The sequence below is a fragment of the Lagenorhynchus albirostris genome, chromosome 20 (assembly GCF_949774975.1).
Source record: "Lagenorhynchus albirostris chromosome 20, mLagAlb1.1, whole genome shotgun sequence".
Classification (NCBI taxonomy): domain Eukaryota; kingdom Metazoa; phylum Chordata; class Mammalia; order Artiodactyla; family Delphinidae; genus Lagenorhynchus; species Lagenorhynchus albirostris.
Genome location: NC_083114.1, coordinates 35,435,811 through 35,449,251, shown reverse-complemented (window position 1 = coordinate 35,449,251; position 13,441 = coordinate 35,435,811). Strand labels below are relative to the sequence as shown.

General features: G+C 56.0%; 1 protein-coding gene and 1 long non-coding RNA gene across 2 annotated transcripts; one reads left to right on the top strand and one right to left on the bottom strand.

Moving 5' to 3' along the window:
* The first annotated feature begins 488 nt into the window (after positions 1 to 488).
* Positions 489 to 4,789, top strand: WFIKKN2 (WAP, follistatin/kazal, immunoglobulin, kunitz and netrin domain containing 2). Its single transcript, XM_060134543.1, has 2 exons — positions 489 to 692; positions 3,269 to 4,789. Exons 1-2 carry the CDS (start codon positions 489 to 491, stop codon positions 4,787 to 4,789), a joined length of 1,725 nt encoding a protein of 574 aa, XP_059990526.1.
* A 447-nt stretch (positions 4,790 to 5,236) lies between these two features.
* On the bottom strand, positions 5,237 to 9,413 carry LOC132511535 (uncharacterized). Its single transcript, XR_009537633.1, has 3 exons — positions 9,089 to 9,413; positions 8,704 to 8,741; positions 5,237 to 5,844 (listed from the first exon to the last, which is right to left on the bottom strand). It is a non-coding gene; the product is annotated as an uncharacterized LOC132511535 (long non-coding RNA).
* Between the last annotated feature and the right edge of the window lie 4,028 nt (positions 9,414 to 13,441).

Below are 13,441 nucleotides of genomic sequence, written 5' to 3'. Positions count from 1 at the left end.
TCCCCCAAAGCACATGCCATTTCTGGCCCCTGAAGGGGTTAAAGGCCTCCTGGAGTCAAAAACAAGCAGGTGTCCCACCGTGCCAGATACGCCGCCTAAACTGCTTCCAGCTTTTTTTTCCTTTTCTGCAACAAGTCTGTGATCAGCCCCAGGACAGAGGAGCCGGCAGCCTGCCTGTGACAGGCGTCAGGTTAGCTTGCTCCCAGTCGGGTGGCGCGCCCAGGACATAAATCCAGGCTCTGGCCCCCGTGCAGCTTCTCTCCCTGCACACTCCGGAGAGGGAGCCCCCTTCATCTGAGGCTGCACAGCCCGGCGGGCTCCACGGACCTGGTGGAGGCAGCCTCGGCAGCTACAGCCCTAGCAGCGGCGAGGAGGCCCGCTGGGGTGGGCAGGGCAGGTGTCTGCAGCCCCCCGAAGAGCACAAGGCCCTGGGGGCCCCAGCCCTGGCGCCGTCTCAGGGGAGGTCTCTGGGCGCCGCAGACCCCACCATGCGGGCCCCGGGGTGCCGCTGTTCCCGGTCCTGCTGGGGACAGATGGCAGCGCTGCTGCTGCTGCTGCTGGGGGCGCCCCCGCGAGGCCTGGCACTGCCGCCCATCCGATACTCTCACGCTGGCATCTGCCCCAACGACATGAACCCCAACCTCTGGGTGGATGCCCAGAGCACCTGCAAGCGGGAGTGTGAGACGGACCAGGTGAGTGTGAATCCGGAAGCCTGAGACAGGCCACGTGGTCTTGTTAGCGAGGGAGAGTGGGAGCTGGGTGGTGGGAACGCCTTGGAACGTGAAGGAGCCCAGCCCCGGGCCACATGGAAATAAACAGGGTGTGATGTCTGTCTAACTTCGAGGCCTGGAAGAAGAGGTGGGCGTGGTATCAGCGTTTCTCAGGGGCTGGGAATCTTCGGATTCCTGGTCTCATGTCTGCGGAGGGCTGCTCTGAGCCAGCACTATGCCAGGCACATCAGAGAGACTGGCGTGACCCACCCACGGCCTGTCGACAGGTGAGAGTGGAACTCAGGACCCCGCAATAGGCAGCGCAAGGCTCCATGGCCAGGGAGGGGAGGGTGGGCCTGCACCCCGCAGCCATCTGACCACAGAGCTGAGGCTTCATCTGGCCTCTGGGCCACTTCCCCGGGGGTTTGGACCCTGACCCTGAGATCAGAGCAGGCTGATGGGGAGGGTGGGCAGGAGTGGATCTGAACAGACTCTCTGGGTGTCCGTAGCGGGCACGTAGACTAGGTTTCAACCTGCCAAATCCCTCGCGCCTCCCAGCACTCAGGGCAGGCCTGGTTCTAGGGCAATTCCCTCCCAGCTCCTGAGCCCGAGGGCTGTTCCCGTCACTTCCCCATGGGGTGAAGCTCCTGCTGGTACCTGACGCCTGCCTGGGCAGAGATGTGTCCTGCCAGTCTGGCAGCTCCTGGGGCTCGGGCTGGGTTGGTCATCACCAGGGACCATGGGAGACCATGATGCTCCCTCTGCCGAATGCATGTAACCTACGAGAGCATAGGCTGGCCCTGGGGAGAGCGGCCTGTCCCTCACAGTGCCCACGGGACGATCCAGGCCTCTCACTGGCAGGGAGCAGCGGCGGAGCCGAGGGAAAGGAAGGTAAGGACTAGGGAGGGGTGGAGCGTCCCCATCCGGCTGAGGTCGTGCTGTGTGTTGGCCACGTTTGCGGGCAAGGCTGTTTCATTGGCACAGGCTGGCCTGATAAATCAGGTGCGGCTCGGAGACAGTGAGACTCTGGCTGATGCTGTGTGTCTTGGGGAGAAGGCACCTCCGTGGGGCTGGGGATATGGACAGCCTACGGGTATGTTCTGAGCCCTTAAGCAAAAACTGTCCTAAAAATTCCCTCCAGGTTTTCTGTGCCCAGAAATACCTTCCCCTGGTCCCCAGGGACCCAGGCTTTCCTGGACCTCTGAGTCCTGAAGGAGCTTCCGGGGCCAGAGTCTTTAAGGAATTGAAGGGCCCTCCGGCAAGGAGCAGGTTCTCTGCTACTCAGCCCCCTCTTCCTCTCCCCCTCTCGCTGGGTCCCTTTTCCGCAGACCCCAGCTCTGAGATCTGTCCATCCCTGTCCCAGAGCCTCCCTGGTGTGGCCTAGAAGCCTATGCCAAGCAAGGGCTGCAAAACAAAGTCCCCATTCTGAGCCGAGAGGGGAAAACAGTAAACAAGTCGGGCAGGCGGGCTCCACGTAGCCCTTAGTTGATGTGGAATGTCGCAGGGGCTGAAGGGAAAGTTGGAGCCGCACGAGGCCTGCCCTGGTGGTGAGCAGCTCCCAGGGCCACGAGCAGGGCTCAGGATTAGGGGCACTGCCCACATCCCAGCGAAAACACCACGTGAAATCCTTGTTTGTGTCGGCCCCAGAGCGTGTTGCTAATTTTGAGGAATTAAACTAATGCCGTATGTGGCTCCACAGAGAATCAGAGGGAATTACACAGCCTGGCAAGTCCATGCTGATGGCCTTGCTGACCTTTGCCACACAAAGGGACTTTTTCCCCCTGTGGATTTCCCCGTGCAATGTCCCACAGGTTGGAAGTGGCACAGCCAACGGTGGCCAGACCTGGTGTCCTGGGCCTGTCCTGCCTGCCCTTCCTCTAGGCTTTGGATGAACGTGGGCCAGCATCAGAGCTGCCGTTCCTGATGTGTATGTGGACGGCCTTGAAGAGCTGTCCCCGTGGTGTCCGACTTTTCCCTCTTAGCATTTGGCCAGGGCATCCCCATTGGAAGAGACAAAAAAAGGCAGGCTCGTTTGTTCCAGTCGACACCTCACGGCAGTAACGATAGGATGTAGAAGAAAAATACCTCATCAGAGTCCCATCCACCTGGAGCTTGAAGCCCTTTCCCACCACTTCCCAGCTCTGTGGACTTGAGCGGCTCCTCTCTTAGTTTCTGCATCCTCATCTCATCTCATGGTAGTAGGAAGACTTTCCCTCTTACAGCATGTGACCTTCCTCTTCCCACACTGCTAGCTGTGTGACCTCGGGCAAGTTACCTTGTCTCTCTGTGCCTCAGTTATCATTACCTGTGAAGTGAGAATGATGGTTGTACCCATTGTGATGAGCATTAGATAAGCTGACAGATATAAATGTTCTTAGAAGAAGGCTGGGCAAATAGTGGGTGAATACATTAGCTATTAGTATTATCGAAATGGTTTTCTCATGGTACGTGAGCACCTATTAGTTCCCTTCCCTGGAGACCATGGGGGAGAGTGGGGGGGAGCCTGTGTTCTCTTCCTTCTCCTCCTTGCTCAGACCTCTCCATCTGGCTCTCCCCAGGAGTGTGAGACCTATGAGAAGTGCTGCCCCAACGTGTGTGGGACCAAGAGCTGTGTGGCGGCCCGCTACATGGACGTGAAGGGGAAGAAGGGCCCCGTGGGCATGCCCAAGGAGGCCACATGCGACCATTTCATGTGTCTGCAGCAGGGCTCCGAATGTGACATCTGGGACGGCCAGCCCGTGTGCAAGTGCAGAGACCGCTGTGAGAAGGAGCCCAGTTTCACCTGTGCCTCCGACGGCCTCACCTACTATAACCGCTGCTACATGGACGCCGAGGCCTGCTCCAAGGGCATCACACTGGCTGTCGTCACCTGCCGCTATCACTTCACCTGGCCCAACACCAGCCCCCCACCACCCGAAACCACCGTGCACCCCACCACGGCCCCCCCAGAGACCCCTGGGCTGGACACAGCGGCCCCAGCTCTGCTCAACTACCCCGCGCACCAGTCGGTCACTGTGGGTGAGACAGTGAGCTTCCTTTGTGATGTGGTGGGCCGGCCCCGGCCCGAGATCACCTGGGAGAAGCAGCTGGAGGATCGGGAGAACGTGGTCATGAGGCCCAACCATGTGCGCGGCAACGTGGTGGTCACCAACATCGCCCAGCTGGTCATCTACAGCGCCCAGCCCCAGGACGCCGGCATCTACACCTGCACGGCCCGCAACGCCGCCGGCGTCCTGCGTGCTGACTTCCCGCTGTCGGTGGTCCGGGGGGGTCGGCCTTCGGCCACCGAGGAGAGCAGCCCGAATGGCACAGCCTTCCCCGCAGCCGAGTGCCTGAAGCCCCCTGACAGTGAGGACTGCGGCGAGGAGCAGACCCGCTGGTACTTCGACGCCCAGGCCAACAGCTGCCTGACCTTCACCTTTGGCCACTGCCACCGCAACCGCAACCACTTTGAGACCTACGAGGCCTGCATGCTGGCCTGCGTGAGCGGGCCGCTGGCCGTGTGCAGCCTGCCCCCCCTGCAGGGGCCCTGCAAGGCCTACGAGCCCCGCTGGGCCTACAACAGCCAGACGGGCCAGTGCCAGTCCTTTGTCTACGGCGGCTGCGAGGGCAACGGCAACAACTTTGAGAGCCGCGAGGCCTGCGAGGAGTCCTGCCCCTTCCCTCGGGGGAACCAGCGCTGCCGGGCCTGCAAGCCAAGGCAGAAGCTCGTCACCAGCTTCTGTCGGAGCGACTTTGTCATCCTGGGCCGAATCTCTGAGCTGACAGAGGAGCCCGACTCAGGTCGCGCCCTGGTGACTGTGGACGAGGTCCTAAAGGATGAGAAGATGGGCCTCAAGTTCCTGGGCCGGGAGCCGCTGGAGGTCACTCTGCTCCACGTGGACTGGACCTGCCCCTGCCCCAACGTGACGGTGGGCGAGACGCCGCTCATCATCATGGGTGAGGTGGACGGCGGCATGGCCATGCTGCGGCCCGACAGCTTCGTGGGGGCCTCGAGCACCCGGCGGGTTCGGAAGCTGCGCGAGGTCATGCACAAGAAAACCTGTGACGTCCTCAAGGAGTTCCCAGGCTTGCAGTGAGGCCCTCCGCCCCTCCCCAGTCCTGTCCCTGACCTTCCTCCATTGACCCATCCCCAGCACCCCTCAGTCAGCAAACTGGGCAAGATCAGATTAGATGGTCTTAGGTCAGCAGGGGAATGTCAATCAACGCATCCGAAAAAAGCCACCGCATGGACATATATACACTACCAAGTGTAAAACAGACAGCTAGTGGGAAGCAGCCGCATAGCACAGGGAGATCAGCTCTGTGCTTTGTGTCCACCTTAGAGGGGTGGGATAGGGAGGGTGGGAGGGACACGCAAGAGGGAGGAGATATGGGGATATACGTATAGCTGACTCACTTTGTTACACAGCAGAAATTAACACACCATTGTAAAGCAATTATACTCCAATAAAGATGTTAAAAAAAAGAAAAGAAAAAAAGAAAAGAAAAGAAAAGAAAAAAGCCACCCGAGGGTCTTAGACCAACTTCTATTCTTTGAGTTCAATAAAGAGGGGGTGTCTTTTCAGCTGTGGGGGACAAAAGGAGAAGTCAACAGGCACCTGCAGGTTATTCCTAATGACCAGTCTGCTCTGGCCTTCTTAGCTTCTCTTGGCTGGCCACTCCCTCCCCTGGCTCTCCCAGCCTCCCTGCCCCTAGCCAGCCTCCCAGCCAGGATTCTAGAGATGGAGGCTGCACGATGGTCACAGGAATAGTGGAATGAATTGGTTTGCAAAAGAAGTAGGTGGGGATGGAAAGGAGGGCCCAGGAACTGATGGGACAAATTTCCCACAGCCCCCCAGAGCGCTATGAGCAGAAACCACTTCATGGGGGGATTGTGGGAAGTGAGAATCGGGAGGCTTGCCCTGAGTGGAGGCTGCCGGGCAGGTGCCTTTGGGCGGTGGTCAGCCTGTGCTTCGGTGAGGTTGACCTGGCAGTCTCTGAGGTCACCACAGCACATGTGGTGAAAAGCACGTTTCTCATGTTTCTTCTCCCTTGGCTTTATTGATTAGTTTATTGATTGTTGATTTATTGATTCAGTTCTGTTCAATCCAACTCAGTGGACATTTTCCGGATACTTACTGGGTGCCAGGTGCTAGGACCACAGAGAGATGTTAGTCACTGCCCAGCTCATAGTGAATGTACACAAATGTCCAGGCCCCAGGGCTCCCCCAGAAGCAGACCGATGGCTGGCTCTCCCCGCTGTCAAAAATCCCATTTTTAACAGACAGCGTGCTTTCAGCTGCCACTGGCTTCCTTGGACATAAAGCAGATAGAAGCCCCAGGATCTGTTTTGGTGGGAAGAGAAATAAAGGAGGAGGAAAAGCAGGCAGGGAAGGGGGTTGGTGAAGGAATAAGAAAGGAGGGAAGAGGGGAGGCAGGCCTGGGAAGGAAAAGGAATGTTGCTCGATGCTCCCATCTGGTGGTGGCCTTGGGAGCCGCAGGGACCCGGAGAGAGGCTCTAGGTGTGGCCTGGGAGGGCCGGTTTGGGCGTGCGGCAGCTTGTTGGTGACCTCTGTTTCTGGACTTCCTGTGCAGGTCTGCCACCACACCACTAGGTAAAGTTTTGGGGAAACCCACCGTCAGCTCTTCCTCTACCCCCATTCCCTCCTCAGCCCTTCATTCTGTCCGTGCCCCTCCATAGCTGAAGAAGGTCTTTGTGGGGCATTTTTGTTTCTTCCTCAAATGTGGGGGGAAAGATACCAATTAAAATCTCCGAGTATCAACAGCCCTTCTTGTGTGGTTCGTTTGGGCTAATGTGGGCAGGACGGGGGGGGGGTGGGTAGTGTCGTTTCTTTGGCGACCTGGTGGTTGGGGGGGGAGCTGGGGGGTGGGGGGGGTTAATCTGTCCACCTGGATCCTGTTGAGGTGGTAACGGGACTTCTTACTGTGGCGCCCACCCCAGCTCTGTACATTAGACGCAGGAGAGCTGAGGCCAGAGAGGCCAGGTAACTCACCCAGGAACACGGGCAGGAAGGCACAGGGTGTAGGCCCAGGTGTTCTGCCTCGTATCTCGGTCCCCTGCCCCATCACAACAGCACGGTGGGCCAGGGCAGACTCCAGACCCCAACGCTGATGGTCAGTTCAGGGGCACGAAGGTGGAAAAGACAGGAGTGGGCAGGGGGCCATGCTGCTGTCCTGCTGTTACTCCCTAGGGGGCCTCTGGGTGAGGCTTGGTCTCAAAGCCCTGGGTGCTCAGAGCACGTGGCTGGGTTCCCAGGCTGAGGCAGCAGCACCCCTCCCCGGAGATGTGTTCAGGAGTTTTCAGCCAGGGCATGCTCCCAGCTTGTCTGTCCCCTAGGCTGGGAGCCAGCTAAGCACGAGGGACACCTGACCCCTGTCCACTTCCCTGGTCTTCCCGGGCCATAGCCCCAAGGAGGAATCCAGGCCCAGCCCAGCCCAGTCCGGGTCGATCCCTCCTTAGAGATAATTCCCTGCAATAAGGAGGGGCCAGGATGGAGAAGACAAGCTCCTCCCTGAGAGAGAAGAGAGGCCAGAGGAGTGGGAGCTCCTCAAGTCACCACTGGGAGCACGGAACTTAACAAGAAGGTGTGAGCACCCGACGCAGGCCCTGCCCCTCTCAGGTCCAGAACCAGGGAGTAACTCCTTCCCTTCCCTCAGAGTGCGGACACACTGTTGCACCTGCTTCTGGGCTGAGGTGCCCCAATAAGTGGCACATCACCTTAGAGCCCGAGGGGGCAAGTGTCCACATGCCGGCACCTGTCACCTCCCCTCTTCCCTCCACTTGCATAGACGTGGGGCTGAGCCCTGTGACTGCCGGGTGGAGGTGTGAGAGGCTCAGGGGATCTGATCTCAGGCACTGGCCACACACAGCGGCAGACCTGGGGTCCCTGTCACACTCCATCCCCAGCTTGGCAGGGTGGGAAGGCCCAGCCTGTGGAGTCAGACACACCTAGGGCTGAATTTGGGCTCTGACACGTATCCGCCGTCTCTCTGAGCCTGTTTCCTCATCTGTAAGACAGAGCAGTTCATGGAGACTTGAGGTGCTCGACCCTATTAACTGTGTCTAACTGAAAAGCCTAGGAAACAGAACCTGGCACAGGTGGGTGCCCCTGGGCCCCCTCTGCGCCCTCAGCAGCTCCCTGGCTGACAGCAGGCCCCCAGGACTGCTCTCCTCCCCTCGCCCTTCCATCCAGACCTCAGGTTTCACAGGCTCCGTGACCACGCAGCTTCAAATGTTGTATTCTGCTGCTCGGGGTACATCCCAAACTGACCACCCCGCATAGGTTGATTTGGGATTTGGAAAATATGGGTACTTGGGGAAAGGGTGATATAGTATCAATGATCGTGGTGGACCTGCCACATGGCGTTTATTTTCTGTCCTTGAAACCAAGTCTGTGCCTCTCTCTGTCACCCAGGCCTTACGTAGTAACTGGCTTCTGGGAGGTGCTGAGTGCAGGCTGAACTGAATTCCCAGGGCCTGGTTGCCAGGTGACCTAGGGAGGCCCAGCCTACCCCGTCTGGGAGATTTGGCCCCAGGATATAGGGGGATTGAGCCCTCCTTCAGGTCGAGGTCAGACTCACCTGCTTTCCTGTCGCTGGATTCTCGCTCCTCCCCTGCTCGCATCTGTTGTCTCCCTCTCTCCACCCTCCTCCGCCTCTACCCCAGCTCTCTGCCTTCAGAGGCTCGTTCTGGTGCCGGCTGTCTCCAGACCAGCTCTGAGGCCTCCGCTTGGAGGAGGACAAGACAGGGGCAGGACGGCTTGGCTTTTTCCACCTTCTGAGTCCCCCAGCCCCTCCAGCCTCCTAGGACACACTGCCCCATAGTCTGATGTCACCCCTGGACAGGGGGGCCAGAGAGCAGGGACCGGGGGAGGAACCTGATGAGTGAAGGGGGCGAATAAATACAGCTACATGGCGATTTCCTCAGACTGTGGACTGCGCCCTGTGTCGCACCATCCTGCTATAGGATCAACATTGAGTGGGCGCTTACTGCAGGGCAGATGTCATCTCTTGTCATCTCCGTCATGCCTGTGGGAGACAGAATGCTCTTTTGTAGGTGGGAAAACTGAGGCTAAGGAGACGAGAAGCTTGTCCAAGATCACCCAGCCGCTAAGTGGCAGAGCCGAGATTTGAACCTAAGCAGTCTGACTTCTAGGGTCTTAATGCTCATGCTATGCTATTTCTCCCAGCATGTCACACACCACACACACACACACACACACACACACACACACACACGCGCGCGGCTCTGGGCTGGGCAGTGTGGAATCCCATCAGGACCCCAAATGTCTCCAAAGAGCCTGTCTTCCGTCAGCCACACGCACACCACCCCATGCTTATGAGGTTACGTGTCACATGGTATTTCTGTCACACACGTGAGCAGTCATGGCCTGGATTCCGGAGCCTGCTCATCCTTCGAGACTCAGCTCCTTGGGGAGCCTCCGCTGTGCCCAGGCCGCACACTCTTCTCCAAGTCTCCATCTCCCTCTGCACTTGCACTGATACCTGGCCAGAGCCACTGCTTAGGGCTCTGGGAGGCCGGTGGGCCCAGCTTGCAGGGACCAGGGGGATTCGCTGGATGAACAAATGGTCCCGGGACCAAGGGCCGCACGGTGCACTGGAGACCACAGGGCTGTGAAGGGCTCCTTTGGGGTCTTCCTTCCTTTTGCCCAGCTCCACTTCTTGATACCGTCTCCTTCTCCTTCCACCTCCCCAGAGTCTGAAGTCTCCCTCCTGCTCTGGGAGTGTGTGATTAATACAGGCAGGATGGAGGGCAGGGTTCCTGGGTCCTATTCTTGGCTGTGGCCTCATTCTGGAATGTGCCCTGAGGTCAGGTGACACTCAAGCTGTCGGGAGGAAGGAAGCCTAACCCTCTAGCTAGCGCTGCCCTGAGGGAGCGGGTAGGGCAGGCAGGTGGGCAGTCCACCACCCTCTCCTTCCCGCCTCTCTGCCTCCTATTTCGGGGTTGGGCTGGATTCTCTGTGTCCCACCCCAGCTAACCCCAGGACGTGAATCTCTGACATCCAGGTCTCCAGCAACACCCTGGACACCCAGACAAGGGGAGAGTAGGCTGCATCTCCAGTGCTTCCTGGACTGGACCCTCCCAGAGGTAGGGCCCCTTTCCAGCACGTCTGTTGGGGTGAGGTGAGGTACTTGGGTGTGTCTCTTGTCCTTTTCAAGTCTTCAGGATACAGCTAGAGACCTGGCAGGATGCATATATACCCACCCTGATCATTTGTTTTCTGTCTTGGTGTGAGGGACACACCCAGTTCTGACAGAGGATGGTGACAGTGTTGTCTCCTTTCTGGGTGAACAGCCAGGAAGTAGAGACAGGGCCTGGGGAAGTGGTGAGGAACCCCAGCAGGGGAGGAGCCCAGTGCCAGAAGAGAGCGGATGGGCATTTCAGGGTGAACAACTCTTTTCTTTTTTTTAAGTGTCCAGGTTCTGCTAATGCTGCTCTCCTGGGACCACATTTGTTTTGGCCGCACCGTGGGGCTTGTGGGATCTCAGTTCCCTGACCAGGGATCAAAGCCAGGCTCCTGGCAGTGAAAGCGCTGAGTCCTAACCACTGGACTGCCAGGGAATTCCCGGGTGTGAACAACTCTGATCAGGCACTTTACAAAATGTTGTCCGGTTTAATCCTCACAACCTTCTCTCAGCTGCATCTTTTACTGTTTCACCGTGTGATAGACCCCACCCTAGGCAGCAATGTTCAGGAGGGCCTTGTTCACAGCACAAGGCGTGACCATAGAGGGTTTCAACAGATACTTGTGGAATGAATGAATGACTGAATGAAGCCAGCCCTACAGACCTTATGGAGGAAGCGATGACCTCAGAGGTATTATTGCCCCTGTTTTACAGGTGCTGAATCTGAATCTAAACGTTTAAAGGAAACTTGCCCAAGGTCATAAGGCCAATAAATGGAAGAGCCAGGATTCAGACCTAGGTCTGTCTGACTTTAGTGCCCATATTCTTTCCAGGGTAACATATATATTTTAACCATTTCAGCTAAAGGCTGAGGGCCCCAAATGGCCGTTCCCCGCCTGAACGTCCATAACCACGTTTTCTAACTGGTCCCTGACCTCCAGGAGTGCCAAGGCTGTACAGAAAGTCACAAAGCTGCACCCTCCAATAGTTAGTATTGAATTCATGTAAGTAAATTCATAGGAAATCAAATGTTTAAATTCAGTTCCTCAGCCCCCCTAGCTATAGTCCAAGGGTCACATTTCATGTAGATTAGTGGCTACCATATTGAACAACACAGACATAGAATATTTCCGGCATCACAGAAAATTCTGTTGGATAGCCCTGTCACAAAGGATTAAACCGTTAATTCTTGTTTTCTCCGGCAGAGATCTTGTGTAAGGGTGCGGGCCCTGACTCTAGCTCCTGCCCTGCCAAGGGCTCCAGGGATTCCTGTTCCTAGTTTTGGTCTCATGGGTCCTACCGCCACAAGGGCTTTTGGAATTGCCCTACTGTCTCTAGACTCTAATCTCAGCTTCAGAAAAATCCCCTCATCTTTTCTCCCAGAAGGCTTCTGCTAAGCCTTCTTGCAGATAAAGTTCTTGATGGCCTTTCTCAATATCCCAGATTTCCTAAAGAGGTACACAGATGAGTACACACACACCAAGACCCAACAGTTGTGGCACTCAGGGGAAGATGAGTTTACCAAACTTTTAGCTAAGTATGACAGAGAGGGGCTGCTGATGGGAGGGAGACAGTAGGGGCTCCAGGTCAAATCCTCTCATGGCATGGCACAGTGCCCACGACAATTGGGAAAGTGCTCTCACTAGTGGGCCAGGTGACCCCCAGCTCTTCAGAGACGTCTGTGGAAGTGCTGAATAAAGGGCTAAGAATTAATTTGTTTGTTATGGTCGTTGCTGTTAGAATTGAATTGAATTAAAAAGAGGCACCAAAAAAAAAAAAAAAAAAAGAGGCACCAGATGTTTTAGGCCTTAAGGCCCCCAAATTTCACTGGTGTACAGGGTGAGTGGCCGTGAGGAAAGGCCAGAGTCATGGCAGAGCATGGGCTCTTGAGTCGAACTACCTGCGCTCAAATACTGGCTCTGTGACTTTGGGTAAGTTAACGCCTCCTGCCTCAGCATCTTCATCTATAAAAATGGAATAATAATGGTTTTCATAGTGCCTCTCCAGTCGTAGTCAGCCCTGGGCCTGATTGCTCCAGCTGGTTGGGAATAATTGCTGTTGCACGTTCCCACCTGTGGCTGGAAAGAACCAGGAGATGAGAACAGGCCTCTCTCCTCAAATCTGCTCTTGGACAGCAAAGTAAGAACAGATGCAGTCTCCTTTGCTGACAAAGGAAGAGTCCAGGATAAGGGTAGCCAGAAAGGAGAGAAGCGAGAGGAAGGGAAAGAGAGGCACACACTCTGGGTTGGGTGGTTGGAAGCAAGCGGAGACAAGTGGAGTAATGAGGTAGAGATGGTTCATACCTCCAAGTGTAGAGCTGAGTTCTTTCTTTTAAATTTTTATTTTATTATATTTTTATTTTTGGCTGCGTTGGGTCTTCGTTGCTGCATGCGGGCTTTCTCTAGTTGCAGCGAGCGGGCACTGCTCTTCGTTGCGGTGCGTGGGCTTATTGCGGTGGCTTCTCTTGTTGTGGAGCATGGGCTCTAGGTGCGCAGCCTTCAGTAGTTGTGGCACACGGGCTCAGTAAGTAGTTGTGGCGCGAGGGCTCAGTACTTGTGGCGCACGGGCTTAGTTGCTCCACGGCATGTGGGATTTTCCTAGACCAGGGCTCAAACCCATGTCCCCTGAGTTGGCGACTGCGCCACCAGGGAAGTCCCTGGAGCTGAGTTCTTACCCTTTATTTCAAGCACCACTCCCCATCTCAATGCACCAAAAAGGCCAACAGAATAAAAGGGGAAACAGCCTCAGAGTTTTGGTGTGACCAGTAACTCAGACTCAAAGTAATCCTCTCAGTCATCACAACCAACAATTTCACCCTGTGACCCTAATAAGAGGAAAAGCTGGTGTTCACGGATGAGCGGAATGCAGCTTCCGTGAGACTTCCACAGATGGCGACCCATCCCCATCTCAGGCCTCATGGAAGATACCCACTCTTTACCACCTAGATGCCCTGATGGCAGGGTTAATAATTTTCATTACTAATAGCCTGCAGCACCTAATATGCGCTCAACATACACTAGCTCATTGACTATTTACACACCTGTGGTATGTATGTCATTCACCTCCATTTAATATTCTCTCCATTTCAGAGATGATGAAACTGAGGCTCAGAGAGATTGAATAATTTGCCTAAGGCCCCTGGCCAAGCAGGAATCCAAGCTCAGGTTGGTCTATGTGACTCCAAAGCCCATGTATTTAACCACATGTATAAGATATTCCACCACAGGTTCAAGAACAGTGAAGTACAGTTTTCTCTTTTGCTTCCTCCTTTCTCCCTGCTGATCCACCAGGAAGTTTCACTGCGTAGAATTCTTATGAAGAGGCATGTTTAAGGCCAGCTGACCTCCCCTAAATATGCTGATCACATGCCCTTAAGGCTAACCACAGGCCGAGAGACAGAAGAGATGGGGATGCAAGCCCCTCTCACAGAAGAGTCCAGAGAGGTCAGGTTATCCCCTGTGGGGAAAAGGATTACGCTCAATGCCTCACATCCCTTACACAGTCCTCACACTCAAGGTAACAAGCAGGCTTTCTCAGATAAGAAATCTGAGGCTGAATAAGTTTAACGGGGCACAGCTACA

Bases quoted from the DNA above. Each gene is read 5' to 3' on its own strand.
- WFIKKN2 (XM_060134543.1), top strand. From the start codon at position 489: ATGCGGGCCCCGGGGTGCCGCTGTTCCCGGTCCTGCTGGGGACAGATG. The intron at 693-3,268 runs GTGAGTGTGAAT...GGCTCTCCCCAG, and splicing joins GGGAGTGTGAGACGGACCAG to GAGTGTGAGACCTATGAGAA.